General features: G+C 39.8%; 1 protein-coding gene across 2 annotated transcripts in view; it reads left to right on the forward strand.

Annotated features, from left to right (window-relative positions):
• The first annotated feature begins 778 nt into the window (after positions 1-778).
• Positions 779-14,496, forward strand: part of fgf14 (fibroblast growth factor 14) — a 113,368-nt gene continuing 99,650 nt past the window's right edge. The window contains exon 1 of one of the 2 annotated variants that reach the window (XM_089002242.1): positions 779-1,542. In XM_089002242.1, coding sequence (XP_088858368.1) covers positions 1,452-1,542 — 91 coding nt within the window. In that variant the 5' untranslated portion in view covers positions 779-1,451. The remainder of the gene's footprint in view (positions 1,543-14,496) is intronic. The other variant, XM_089002244.1, reaches the window with a different exon arrangement.

Consider the following 14,496-nt stretch of genomic DNA (forward strand, 5'->3'; position numbering starts at 1 on the left):
ACCAGTTATTGTGATCTTGGACCTTGGCTATGCCTTCCTCAAGAGCCATGTAATTTTATTGCTGACGTTTTTCAAAAACGCTGCAAAATTTGGGGCATTATGTCCTTATTTTCATTGTAGCTTTCCAGAGGTTGATGCTATAGCATTGAAAGTGGTACCAAATGAAAGCTAATAAAATGTTCTTGCATATGGTAGTAAACACATGAAAGGAAAGGAAAGGAAGTAGAAAGGGTAATGACACATACAAATGTTTGTTTTCCTAACACACCGTCCATCTGTGTTTTCTTCCAGTTCTTGCCGCCGCTCTGAGACCTAACAGCCGAGCATATTATGTCAGAGACCAGGAAATCTATGTCACAATCAAAAGATGGCTACATCTGGCTTTGGATGTTGAAAAGAGGGCATGGAGAGTACAACAATCTAATGGATAGAAAATTGTTTTCAAGTGTATGTGCAGTTATATGTGAGGTTCACAAATTATGACAATAAAATATTTTCATAACAATTGTTTTTTACTTTTTTTTTCAAAATAAGGGTCAAATATGGCTCATGAAACAAATGGTTCAGTAAAGGTTGAATTAAGGCTGACATCAGGAGCCTGTTCTGGCCTGGCATCGGATCTTGTTATTCAACGTGGCTCCGATGCGGCCCACATTGCGGTTGCCGGACCCGGCCCACTTCTGGACCGTCATTCATTGCCGTATCCGGGCCGAGCTGGGTCGGACCAATTTTGCTGACTGGATTTTTTAAGGGGAGAGGGAGTTAGCGTTGCGTTGAAAGAGACACGCCGGGAACCACATGAAACGAGGTGCAGCGGCGCGGGACTGGCGGAGACGAGCAAACTACGATGGGTGCCGTGTGACTACAGGAGCGAATTTAGACTTGTGCAGAGGGTCTTCAAAGGATGCATCCTCTCCTGACGTGTGACGCGGTGCTGATCCACCCTCCCCATCCTCCTCCACCACCTCTTCCTCTTCAGCTTCTCCTCAGAGTGGTGAACTAAACGCGGCGATGGTTTTCTCCTCCACGGAAGTCCGTCGTCTTTTATTGTTTTAGTTGCGCGTGTGTTGTGTGTGCGTGCATGCACGTGCGTGTGTGCGCGCGCTCTTGTGTGTGCGTGCGTGCGTGCGCGTGTGTATGCGTGCTGGCGTCTCCTCCCCGGTGCGACACATGCAATTAAGAGTACCTTTTCTACTTGAGGACGCCACAAGAAGAAGGAGAAGAAGAAGAAACCACAGCATTGTTCCGAATAAAGCCACGTGAGAGAAACACAAGAAAATCCCGCACAGACAGGAGATGTTTTTCCCCTTCTTCTTCCTATATGATACGATTGGCAGGCGTTGCGTGGAGAGCTGTGTTGTCATTATCGTTACTACTGTTATTATTATGCAACCGCAAGGATCTCATCTCTCTCCGGGTGTTTGAGCCACTGGATTCGCCCAAATCAATCAATGTGGTTTCTTTGGAACATTTTCAGCAAAGGAACGCATATGCTGCAGTGTCTTTGTGGCAAGAGTCTCAAGAAAAACAAGAATCCAAGTGGTAAGCGGCATCTTTGCTATCCCTATCATAAACTAAGTGTCTGATTTGGCTTTAGCGCACGTTCGCTTTGAAATTTGTGACAGATCCTGTAATGCTGTGGATGCAGTAATGCAGAGGCACGCACAGCCTTAAGGGAGGAGGAACAACTTATCCTGTTCGTTTTTTTTTGGGGACAAGTAGCAAGCTGCACCACATCACCTGCACCCCCCTCCCAAGTACTGTAGTTGTTAGTACTGTAGTTGTTATTACACAGTTATTGCGTTGTTGTTACACTGGCAGTAGTTGTGAGTGCCCTGATTTAATTTGATATGGAGTCCTCTGAAGGCCATATAAATGTAATTATGCAAACAAATGTATGACAATTTATCTCTTGAACGCTGACCATATGGTATTATCTGTCCAGCCTGCTGGATTAGCTGCTCTTGTGGGCCCACCTTTTGGCCCTTGAGCCACACGTTGCCACCCTCCGCACTACATGATGCCATCCGGCTTTGTACTGCTGCAGAAATAGCCATCCACTGCAATAGTACTTCTCGAACAGGCCCCCACCAGCAGCACTGCATTGGCAAAGCAATGCAGTACCTCTTTTTTTATTTGGAAGTGGGAGACGGCATATGTGTGTGTATGTGTGTGCTCATGCCACAATGCCATGTTTATTTCAACAGGCTGACTGGGGAGATATGTTTAATAATAGTGCATCTGGTGGTGTTCGTTGTGTGTGTCTGCGTTGTGCGGGGCTACTTGTTACTCCGTGCAGCCTGGCAAAGGGAAGATGATGAGCTCAGCCGTACAGTGCAACTGCACCACACATCAACATATGACTGCATGGAGAGACACTATGACACTGCAGGAGAAACAGTTGAATAAACCCCAACATAGTCTAAGGCGTTCTAAGTACAAACAAACATGACAAAAAGCTCTCAGTATGATGCAGTGCAGTGTGCGGCAAACCCTGAAATATATTATGAAATGATTGGCTCTCAGACAGTGTCACTCAAAACCAACTATTATCTTAGCAAGGCACTTTTTAAAATTGACTGGATCTCATTAAACTGTGAAGCAATTTTGGCCATTGAAAGACCATCATACTTTTTGGTACCAGTTTTATCCCCCCCAACGCATGTTTAACAAGTCCATACTTGGGTGAACAAAATAACAAAATTAAGTAGTTTATGAGCTATGATTGGCTCAACTCGCTTTTTGCTACCATGTCACACAATTTTAAGGATTTTCCCTCCTCTTTGAGTTATGTTTTTACAGGTTTCTTTATGTGCGCCTAAACAAACTAAACATCTAACTTTTGAAGTAACAATTTATTTAATGAAATACAGAACTGAGAAACGTTTGTTATCATATAATGGTCTATTTAGTCTCATGCTTGTACAGGTTTTAGTATATCCGTACTATTTTTAGGTTTCTGAACTCATTCATTGCCATTCCTGAATTTATTCGGGAATTGAAAAGCATAACATGGAAGTCCATTCCCGAGTTTGGGTTTTGTTTTTTCTTGCAGAGGGGGTGGGGCGCCTTTCAAGATTCGGTTAAACCTCTGGCAATGTTTTTCCTTCTCACGAGGAACAGCATTTGCCTTTTGTACAGCTGCCCCCACTTTCAATTCAAATAACTAAAACCAAGTAAGCTCGAAATAAACTTTTTTTCTGATGAGAGAATAGCGTCTAAAGTTTCTTACGCTGCATTGCATGTTTATGTAGTCCTAAAACTCAATATTCTGTGGGTCCTGCAATTTGAGTGAAAATGACTGGAGTGGTCACATTTCCACATTGTCTGGGAGTGAATGAGTTAATGCGAGCAATGTAACAATATTGACCGTAATTTAGCTTCCTTTCTTGACTTCACCATTTCTTTTTTATGAATCAACAATGACAGATTTTCTTTATGTGTCCTTCAGCATAACATAGGTCTACCTCATTTAGCTTCCTTGTGTTGTTTAATTAGCTTTGGAAGTAACAATCAGATGGAGATGCATCAATCAACTTTGTTGGTCAGTCATTCATGAATCACAAGTGACTGGGTCATTATTTCAAGTCGAACAAATCTGTCAGCGTCAGTCCGTCAGTTTATTACTGCTATTTTAGTACTATTAGAGACTGTCACTCTGTCATTGTTTTTTTTTTTTTTTAACCACACTTCTAAAATCGCCCACTTATATTTCTCCAACGATATTTTAGCACTGCCAGATCCTTTTTTCTTGATGTTCTTCTTCTGGTCCTTTGGTGTTGTGCCAGGGACAGCCAGTTCAAAAAGTTTGTAGAACAACCACCACCAGTTGCGGACCGTCAGGGCCTGCAAAGCCTTTTCTGCTGATCTAAAAGTATCTGAATCACAGACTGATGTTAATTAGATTTTGTCCATGGATTCTTATTAAATAATTCTAACTTGTCTTTCAGTTTCTTTTCATTACTTTTCCCCTATTGCGCTGCTTCCAGACGTGTGTTTTTGTATTTAAGCTTTTAACCAATCACATTTCAGCCATCATTTGTTGCCAGGGGCAGAAATCTACCTGGGCGCCTTAACAATCAGTTCTGCGGGACAATGAGTATAAAAATCAATGTCGATGGAAGTGTTCCTCTAACCAATCAGATTTCAAGTTGGCAACCCAAAAGGGGTCAACAGGCTGAATGGTAAGAAGTGGTTCATAATAGTGCATCTGGGGGTGTTGGTTTTGTGTGTCAACGTCAATGTCAGAGTTTTTGCAAACTATGATTGGCTAGTAACTAGCCAATCATAGTTTGCGAAAACTGCTCTGATCACAAGCCGCGAGTGACAAGAGCATACTGGGCAGAGCAAGCACACTGTATCATTAGCGAGCCTTATAAGCAAATATATAGTACTGATTTAATAGCAGTTTTGTCAACCCACAATGGCTGAAGGAGGAGAAAAAATGAATTTGGTTGGATATTTACTGTTCATGCCATATTCAAGACAGACTTTTCAAGAAAAAAAGGACATCATTAAGAAAGGTTGGTCAGCTGTTTCCTGGCTAATGGTACCCTCTAGTTGACTCTCTCTCTCTCTCTCTCTCTCTCTCTCTCTCTCTCTCTCTCTCTCTCTCTCTCTCTCTCTCTCTCTCTCTCTCTCTCTCTCTCTCTCTCTCTCTCTCTCTCTCTCTCTCTCTCTCTCTCTCTCTCTATATATATATATATATATATATATATATATATATATATATATATATATATATATATATATGTGTAACGGAGTTGTGCGCTTAGATTATTAAATTCTGAAGGAAGTGACGCAACGGCGCACAGTGTGGCACTATGTCCCGCCCATAGTTTCCAGAACAATCTCGAGGAGATTCAGGTTAATCACAAGACGAAACCCATGCGACTTCACCCATCCCTTCTGCCATACTGTGTTGCAGAAATAAAATAAATAAAAAGACACATCCACGCGTCTCGTCTTCATTAATACGGCAGCATCGTGGAGATGAAGACAGTCACTGTTGTGACACCCGTCACATTGGTGCCGTGACCCGGATCACAAGTGACTCTCCACTTCGGACCGGGACCGCGATGCTGCACAATGAAGACGCTGTGCAGTCCCATCACTCGGTGGACGTTTTGGAAATACATGTAGAGTGTTAATTGTCTGACCTGCTGTTTTGTAATTAGTGTGTTTTTTTCATGTACATGTTTTTGTGTGTTAAGTCTAAGAATGATCTCCTTACAAGTAACAAGTCGCACACCTTTGAATGAGTGTGTTGGTAGAGGTAGAGGCTTCCCAACCGTGTAACAGTTGTGTAGTGTAATCCAGAGTGGTGTAGGTTGTACAGAGGGGAATGGGCAGGTTCAAGCTGAGGCCACTTATGTTAGTGGGGACAGAGTTCCTTCCCAGACCCAGTGCAGTGCATCTACGACGAGCGCACAGACAACTGATACACCAGCAACAGATACCTTTCTCCAGTCTGTCACAGTTATGTAGTGCTATGCAGGGTGATGTAGTTTGTACAGAGGGGAATGGGCAGGTGCGAGCTGAGGCTCTGTCCCCACTAACTGATGTTAGTGGGGACAGAGTTCCTTCCCAGACCCAGTGCAGTGCATCTCCGACGAGCGCACAGACCCTGACACACCGGCGACAGATCCCTTACTCCAGTCACCTGACGTAGTTGGTCAGATGAGTAACATAATCAGACAGCACTGTTGTACATCCTTGCCCGATAACCTTGTCTATTTTGCCTGTTGGTCTTTCTGTTGTCTTCCGTGTGTATGTTGCCTCACTTCTGCATAATTTAAGGGGGGTGTATGGATTGGATTGGATTGGATATGCCTTTATTAGTCTCACAGTGGAGAAATTTACATTTCACAGCAGCAAAGTGATGCAAGGAATGAAAGTAGAAAAACGAAATATGTATGTATGTAACGGAGTTGTGCACTTAGATTATTAAATTATGAAGGAAGTGACGCAACGGCGCACAGTGTGGCACTATGTCCCGCCCATAGTTTCCAGAACAATCTCGAGGAGATTCAGGTTAATCACAAGACGAAACCCATGCGACTTCACCCATCCCTTCTGCCATACTGTGTTGCAGAAATAAAAGAAATAAAAAGACACATCCACGCGTCTCGTCTTCATTAATACGGCAGCATCGTGGAGATGAAGACAGTCACTGTTGTGACACCCGTCACACACATATATATATATATATATATATATATATATATATATATATATATATATATATATAAATGTTAAATTTCATATTACATAAGTAATATTAATATATATATATATATATATTACTTATGTAATATGAAATTTAAAATAGTACACATTTTCTTCAAACTGGTACCCATTTAAATGTGCAGTTGACAGAAAATTAGCTGAGAATATCACCCTCGTGTTCAAGCATCACAAAACTTAGCACAATATGCATTTGAATTAGCGTGTTCTAAAAATATACCTTTTTGTATCTGCGAAATATTGCCCAGCTTAGTTTTTTAAACCCATCTACAACGACCAATATTTACCTAATTGTCCCAATTTATTTTTTCAAGTTTAGCTAACATTTCATTTCATCAAGTAGCAGTAGTTATGAGACATTTCAAGTTGTAAAATGTTAAATTTTGGTGATAAATGTAGACTTATGTTTGTGTATATTTACAGGACAACCGACGTCACCGGACAAGTTGTGTCCATAATTTGTAAAATAGCTTGAAATGACTTCTACTGAGCGTGTTTTACAAAGATTCCACCGCATATAGACTCGTGCTGAATATTCCGGAAGTCTTGTTTTTGAGTTGGTGACGAGTCCGTACGTGATGTCACTGAAGGATTGCCCCTGACCGAAAGAAGAACACGTTGTAGCAGTCCTTCCATCACGTCAATGCTTGCTTGGTCTGAAAACTTCGTGTTGCACCAGAAAGAGCCAGAAGAGGGCGTCCAAGCTCCATGTAAGGAATTTTTCAGCCTGTGGAAACGGGCTGATTCATTCCTCACAGGAGCTAGGTGGCCATTTTCTGCCTCTTTTTGGGTGAGACATTTGCGCCCAATGTTGCCTCAAAATGGTACGGAATAAATTATTTAATAGATTGAAAACATGTATGCTTTCCTCTTCAGAACTATTTCAATCATATTCATAACCGGATGTGTAACAAGAAAGCATATTCTCTGAATATGAAGCCATTGTTTTGATTCTCCAGCAATGCAAGACGTCTTGGCGTGGCGTCACGAACTGGGGGCGGGACTTTCTGAAAATGACCAATTCGCAGCTCAATTTTTGGCAGATTTTGGACACTTTAAGTCATTTTTATTGGTGTTTTGCATTTGAATAAAAATATCATACTGCGTGTTTTGGGTATTTTAGATGTATTAAAAAGGTTTTTCTGAAACAAAAAAAGTGACGTCGGTTGTCCTTTAATCCTTATAAGTTTGCCATTTTTGAATAACAGAGGCGGGCTGAGGATTTCATCGCTAGGCCTTCAGTAGTACTATGTCTTAATCAATCCAGATGAAAAAATGTGGTTTAAAATTTACTAGAAGTCCACTAGAGGGTACCATTAGCCAGTAAATAACGGACCGGCCTTTCTTAATGATGACCATATATAGTCTTCAAAATGCCTTTAACAGTACATCTCCAACCAAATCCATTTCTTCTCCTCCTTCAGCCATTGTGGGTTGAAAAAACTGCGATTAATTCAGCACTATATACAGTGAGACCTCAGCTTACGAACTTAATTGGCTCCCAGACAGAGTGTGTAAGCCAAAAAGTGTGTATCACAAACATTTTTTCCCATAGGAAACCATTAAAATGGGAATAATCCGTTACATATAAAAATATAAAATAAAATATACTTTTCAACTAAATAAGCCTTAAAACTACAAACAACACACCTTATTCTATGTATAATAAATGTGCTATTGTATTTTAATGAAAGAAATACACTGCACTGTATAATAAAGTCACTTTATTTACATTTGTAATGGTCATTGATGGCTCGATGGAATGGCGTTGGAGGTCCGAGGTTAAAGGGAATTGCTGTTTGGAAAGAGAGTCACATTCCATAAGGACTGTAATTAAAGAAATAAACTGTGCTATAAAATAAAGTTGTTTTATTTACCTTTATGATGGTCATTGATGGCTTGATGTGAAGGTCGTGTGCTTGATGGACCAGCCGTGGTGGGTGTGTATTATGAAAATAATGCTTATTATAAGGTTTAATTTTCATACATTTGACGTTCGTAAGATGAAAAGTTCATAATATAAGGTTGTGAATTGTGAACATTAGACTCTTTCAAACAGTGAGTGTTAAATGCCTATGACTCAAAAGACACGTTGGGGTTGATAATGGACTGATTGCGTTAGCTCAACGTGGCAGGCGGTCAAAGATGCAAACATTGCGGACTCCAGCTTGTTGGAAGTCAAAGCAAATCCCTCATTGAGGCCACGTGCTGACCACACCAGCCCAGATGAATCATTACTGTGAAAAATGTGATTTTTGTGGAAACTGCAAGCCGGCATTTTATGAAGGAGTGGGACAGTGTCAGAACAACACTTCATGGCGATAACTAGTTCAGCATTTTACCTGTCAAACAAATCACACTGCAGTTCAACGCAGGCATGAAGACGAGATAGCTGCACTTGAAACCTCATCTGAAAAAGCCTAGATAGGGTACCGCCGCTTTGTGGCTGTATTTACTGTATAGTAACTCCACTTAAACTGCAAGAACGGAGAGAGACAAATCTGACAAGGCTGTCAAGCTGGGCATACGTGATGACAGTTAAGCCCTCGTCCAAGCTCAATTTCAAGTCTTGCGATTCACTTTCAAGCTCAAGCATCATTTAAGTTTGTACACAAGTCCAATGATTTATGAGGGCTCAAATATAAATGTTTGTTGAATATTTTCTTCATTTGCTGTTTTGCCTTGCATTGCAAGCAAAAATTAGAATGTTAAACACATGGACAAAAGTGTCATCACAATTAGTAATTGATGATACTTGATGAACAAAGTAATTCATTATATATTTATACTTTTTTCATTGATTTTTGAGTTATCATTGAACTATTTCCTCCACCTTGGAGTGCAATTGGTGGACTCTGTTTTTTGTCAGAAATTCAGAAGAAGGATTTCGGCACTTCTTTCATGCATACGTGGCACCTTGTCGTTCAAGCTTTGACAGTCCAAGCAGTTAATTTGTACTTTATAAAGTCAATTAAGTAATGAGGCAGCTGAGTGGAAGGAATAGAGCCGGAGTAAGTTTTTCTCCTGTGTGAGCGATAATGCCGATGTCATCTTGAAACTTTGCAAATGTCACTTGAATGCGGGACTGGCTACGGTGAATGGCAATGATGTAATGAGGTCAGTAATGTGATAAACGTTGGAGGATAAGGTTCTGTCTTGATCCATCCGGTGGGAGGAAGATTTGAAGGGCACTCAATGAAACATTGACACTTTTATTTTGTTTTATTCTGATTATTATGTTAAAAAGTACATTGCATTTGTCATTAGCAGTTGAAATATTTTGCAGGAAAATTGCATTAACCAAAGGCTCATCAAGCCTTAAGTAAATTCTAATTCAGTACACACGCAATGCCTTTTCCCTTGAAGCATGTATTACTCAACGTGGATAATAAGCTCTCCTGTCTTCTTTTAGTTTCTGCTGGAATAAATAAATAAAATACAATACAATTTACTGTACATACTCTGTAAAGTGAATTCAGATATTTGTTTCAAAATACAATACTCATGTTTGAAAATAATATGTAGTTGCAGGAATACTGCTTGACACAAGTTTTACACCATAAGCATTTATTTATTTATTTAATTACTGTGTTTTCCAGCATATAAATTGCACTAAAAAGCCTTTATTTTCTTCAAAAGATATGTGAAGTAAAAATGAGCCCCATTATATGTGAAGTAAAAGTGAGCCACATCACGTCTCGGAATGACTGTCAGCAGCCACCAACTCCATTTCCCCCGTAGAAGTCGTACCAGCCTTATTTATTTATTTACTGTTTTCCAGCATATAAATCACACTAAAAACCCTTCATTTTCATCAAAAGATGACCCTGTGCCTGCCTATCTATCTATCTATCTATCTATCTATCTATCTATCTATCTATCTATCTATCTATCTATCTATCTATCTATCTATCTATCTATCTATTGATCGATCAATTGATCAATCTCTGTCTCTCTCTCTCTCTCTCTCTCTCTCTCTCTCTCTCTCTCTCTCTCTCTCTCTCTCTCTCTCTCTCTCTCTCTCTCTCTCTGGGGTGTGGTTAACAGAGCGAGCTATGCCAACTCACTGACAATAGATCTTCTCCTTGGATAACATGGTTGCTTTAAAACAGGGGTGTCAAAGTCATTTTTTGCCGCGGGCCACATTGTAGTTATGGTTTCCTTTCGAGGGCCGTTATGAATTTGGGGAACCCATTAGAATGTTTAAATCCCTTCAAATATTACATATAGAGCACACAGCAAATTAATGAAATCAAATCTGAAGTCAAGAATAATGACTTTTATTGTGGTTGACATCCAAAAATATGAAATTTTGGCTCAGATTTTAGCAATCATCATGGAATTTAACAAGTTTGATTTGCTTTTGCGGGCCGAAAAGAATGATGTGGCGGGCCGGATTTGGCCCGCGGGCCTTGACTTTGACACCTGTGCTTTAAAACATCCTTGTTATGAACCACAAGTGTGTACTTGCACAGGTTTTGATGAAATGATGAAAATGTGGAGACAAATAATAATAATACAGTAATCCCTGACTTGACATCCTTTGCAAAGTCTGAGGGCATCAGACTGCTGTGGATGCTTTAGAGTGCCTCATTGTTGGCCGTGAGAACCCGCACTCCACAGAGTGAGAGGTCTCTGTCATTGTATGCAACACAACTCACAAGTGAATATTTATTTCATTCAGCACCAGCACATGAGTGCGCATGCCTCTCGCTCTTCATTGGTTGAGCTGCATATTGCATCAATCATAACACCACAGTTAAGCCTCAGATTGTAGTTGCATAGTAGTGCCCAGCAAATAAATGTTAAATCGAAAAAAAATGTGTAATTCTTTGAATAGGATGAAACTGAATGGGATAAATTGAAATGTCAGACAAGACCTATTATCAACCTCAAAAAATAACCAGGCTTGATCGACAGGGTACCCCACTGTATAATAAATTTTCACCTGAACTGCATCTTACGGTCAGATGCAGCCAACCATTCCAGTATTGTTTTAAGGTAGCTACCACCCAAAATTAAGGCTCTCCGAGTAGAAAAGCATGTACTGGTTTGTACATGATATCTGCATCATGTATGTGCACTCATTGAATTGGTTGTGAGAGACAAAGAAAAGAATGGTACTAAAGTGGGGGTGTAAATTTTCTCCTTGCCTTCATCGAAATAGTATCGTAATAAGCAGTACTATCGATATAACCGCTATCGATATAATGAGACTTCATTATATATATATATATATATATATATATATATATATATATATATATATATATATATATATATATATATATATATATATATATATATATATATATATATATAAAAATCGAGAAATCGAGGGTCAGAGAGTAGCTGGAGAGAGCCTGGAAGGTAAAGGTGACAGTGTGGTGGTCGGAGCACTCGGGGCAGTGACCCCCAAACTCGACGAGTGGTTGCAACAGATCCCATGAACAACATCGGATATCTCGGTCCAGAAAAGCGCAGTGCTGGGAACACCACGGATACTGCGCAGAACCCTCAAGCTTCCTGGCGTTCACACAACCTGTTTCCTCCCACATTTCAAAAACATGCACGGGAGGCTAATTGAACTCTCCAAATTGACCCTCGTGTGAGTGCGGATGGTTATTTGTTTTTGTGGGCCCAGTGGTTGGCTGGCTACTGGTTCACGGTGTCCTCCTCTATTGCCTGGAGACAGCTGAGAAAGGCTCCAGCACCCCTGCAACCCCAATTAGGATAAAGCTGTTTAGTTGTATTAAGTTCATCCTGTCTACTTGATATCTAATTTAAGTTTTAAATGTTGTTTGTTTTAAATTAGAGGATAAAGCTGTTTGGATAATGAATGAATGAAAATATGACATTTGAACAAAGCTTTCGAGACTTTTTATATCCACTGCCATTCACTGTATAGTCTGTTACATCACAAGCTTTTCATTGGATAACATGCTACTGAAATCACAATATCAATGGGCCCAGACCGTGCAAATATACTCATTGTGTGTAGAAAAAGCGGTTCGTTTGAGAACACATTTTGGTTGGTTGATTTTAAGTACTTGGGGTAACGGAGTGTGGAAAAGAGGTGAAGAAGCGTGCCCAGGCCGGGTAGAACGGCTGGAGAAAAATGTCAAGTGTGATGTGTGATGTGTGATGGATGGGTTTCAGCTAGGATGAAAGGAAAAGTGTATAAAATGGTGGTGAGAACAGCCATGATGTTTGGACTGAAGACAGTACCACTGAAGAAAAGACAAGAAGCAGAGCTGGAGGTAGCAGAGATGAAGATCTTGAGGTTTTCTTTGGGAGTGACCAGGTTGGATCGGATCAGGATTGAGTACTATATCAAAGTGACAACTCATATTCGAGGCTTTGGAGAGAAAGTCAAAGAGGCCAGACTGAGATGATTTGGACATGTCCAGAGGAGAGAGAGTGACAATATCGGGAGAAGGATGCTGAGCCTTGAACTGCCAGGCACAGCACAAAACCGGGTTAAATGGAGGACACTGATTTGCTGTGGTGACCCCTGATGGGAAAACCCGACAGGAAAAGAAGAAGATTTGAGAACATATTTTAATTCTTTGATTCCCTAAATATGCAAAGATTACATTGTGAAAAATTCTAATTATATCAAGAGAATGCTAACCTGCTTTTGTTTCTTTTGGTCATTGCAGAGGTGTATCACTGATCTGCCTTTTGGAATTCTAGCTAATGAGAAGAAACAACTTATTTGAGCAAAATGTGCAGAGCAGTCTTTGAGAATCAAAGTAAAGGATAAAGTACATCGAAGACATCACAGATAATGTTGTTGTGAAAGTATGGTTTCCTTGGTAACCACTTAAAAGGTGTCATGTTATTCTTTAGTCATCCATTTAATGGGCCGAACACCCCAGTGATATCATTTTAAAACACGTAATCAAAGCTATTCTGGAAGAATGAAAACGGGCATTGTGAATCGCTGACATTTCATTGAATTTAACCTGTTCTTCCTTCAAAATGAATTGCAGGCACATTGTCAATGAAATGTGGTGATAAGTGGTTGAGGGAAATAGAAGCATAGATGCAGTTATTTACCTCCAAAGTAATCCAACTACTCAAAATGAAAACTAACATAAACATGATTAATGCAGGATTGGCTAAAGGCCATAGTTGCAGTCAGGAAATTCCGACTTATTTCTGATCATTTTGACTTATTACTCTTATTTTGAAACTCTACCGTATCACCTTCATTTAAATTGTTTGTGCAATCAATTTAATGTGTGCAACGAATTTATTCGGGAATTGAACATAACAATTATAGTGCCAGTCCTGAATTTGTTAGTTTTTTTTCCCTTGTTTGGGTGCCGATAAAGCACTGCTCATGCCCTCTGGCAATGTTTTTTCCCTTCCACAACAGTGCAGCATTTCCCTTTTTTCCATGTTGGTGCTTTATGCTAGCTTCAGCTGTTGCTATATAAACCAATATGTATGTATTGCATTGTATTTTGAACAGTCACCCTCATTTCAAGCTCATATAACTCCAGTACCATATCATTTAAGAATTAACTCTGCATTGAATGTTTATGTAGTCCTAAAACTCAATATTCTGTGGGTCTTGGAATTAGAGTGACAGCGACAAAAACCCTGACACTGGAGTGGACACATTTTTGGACATCTGGTAGTGAATGAATTAAAAAAAAAAAAGATTTTAAGATATTGTCTCCATTTAAAAAAAAAAGCCTTTTCTTGAGTGAAAATTGTTACCAGCAGTTGTTTTGATTTCAATAACAAGGCCAAAAAAACAAATACATTATGAAATTGTGTTGACTGCAAGTTAAACCATAATCCGATTATTTGCAAACCAATTAATTTTACAATAGAATACAATACTTGTTGATTTATATAGCGCTTTAACAACAGCTGAATCTGCAAAAAAAGCGCTTAACATGGACAGATATCATATACAGTATAGGAAATAAAGCAGTTAGTAGAAAGCACCAGGGAGTGAAACCAAGATCAAGCCGGAATCATGCTGAGTCGAACGCCAAACAGGAGAAATGAGTTTTGAGACGGGTTTTAAAGCCAGCAATTTTGAACTATATTCAATTGGGCAAGTGTATTTTAGTGAGCATGTTAATTGGAAACAGGTGAATGTCATGATTTGGTAGAAAGGAGCCTCCCGAAAGGCTTTGATGTTCAAGAGCAGGAATGGGTAAACCACATTTTCTCAATGTGACGCTGACAAAGAAACAAGTATTCCGAACATTCATGGTGAGAGTACGA

Source organism: Hippocampus bargibanti, linkage group LG08, assembly GCF_051943395.1.
Source record: "Hippocampus bargibanti isolate YZ-2025 linkage group LG08, ASM5194339v1, whole genome shotgun sequence".
Classification (NCBI taxonomy): Eukaryota; Metazoa; Chordata; class Actinopteri; order Syngnathiformes; family Syngnathidae; genus Hippocampus; species Hippocampus bargibanti.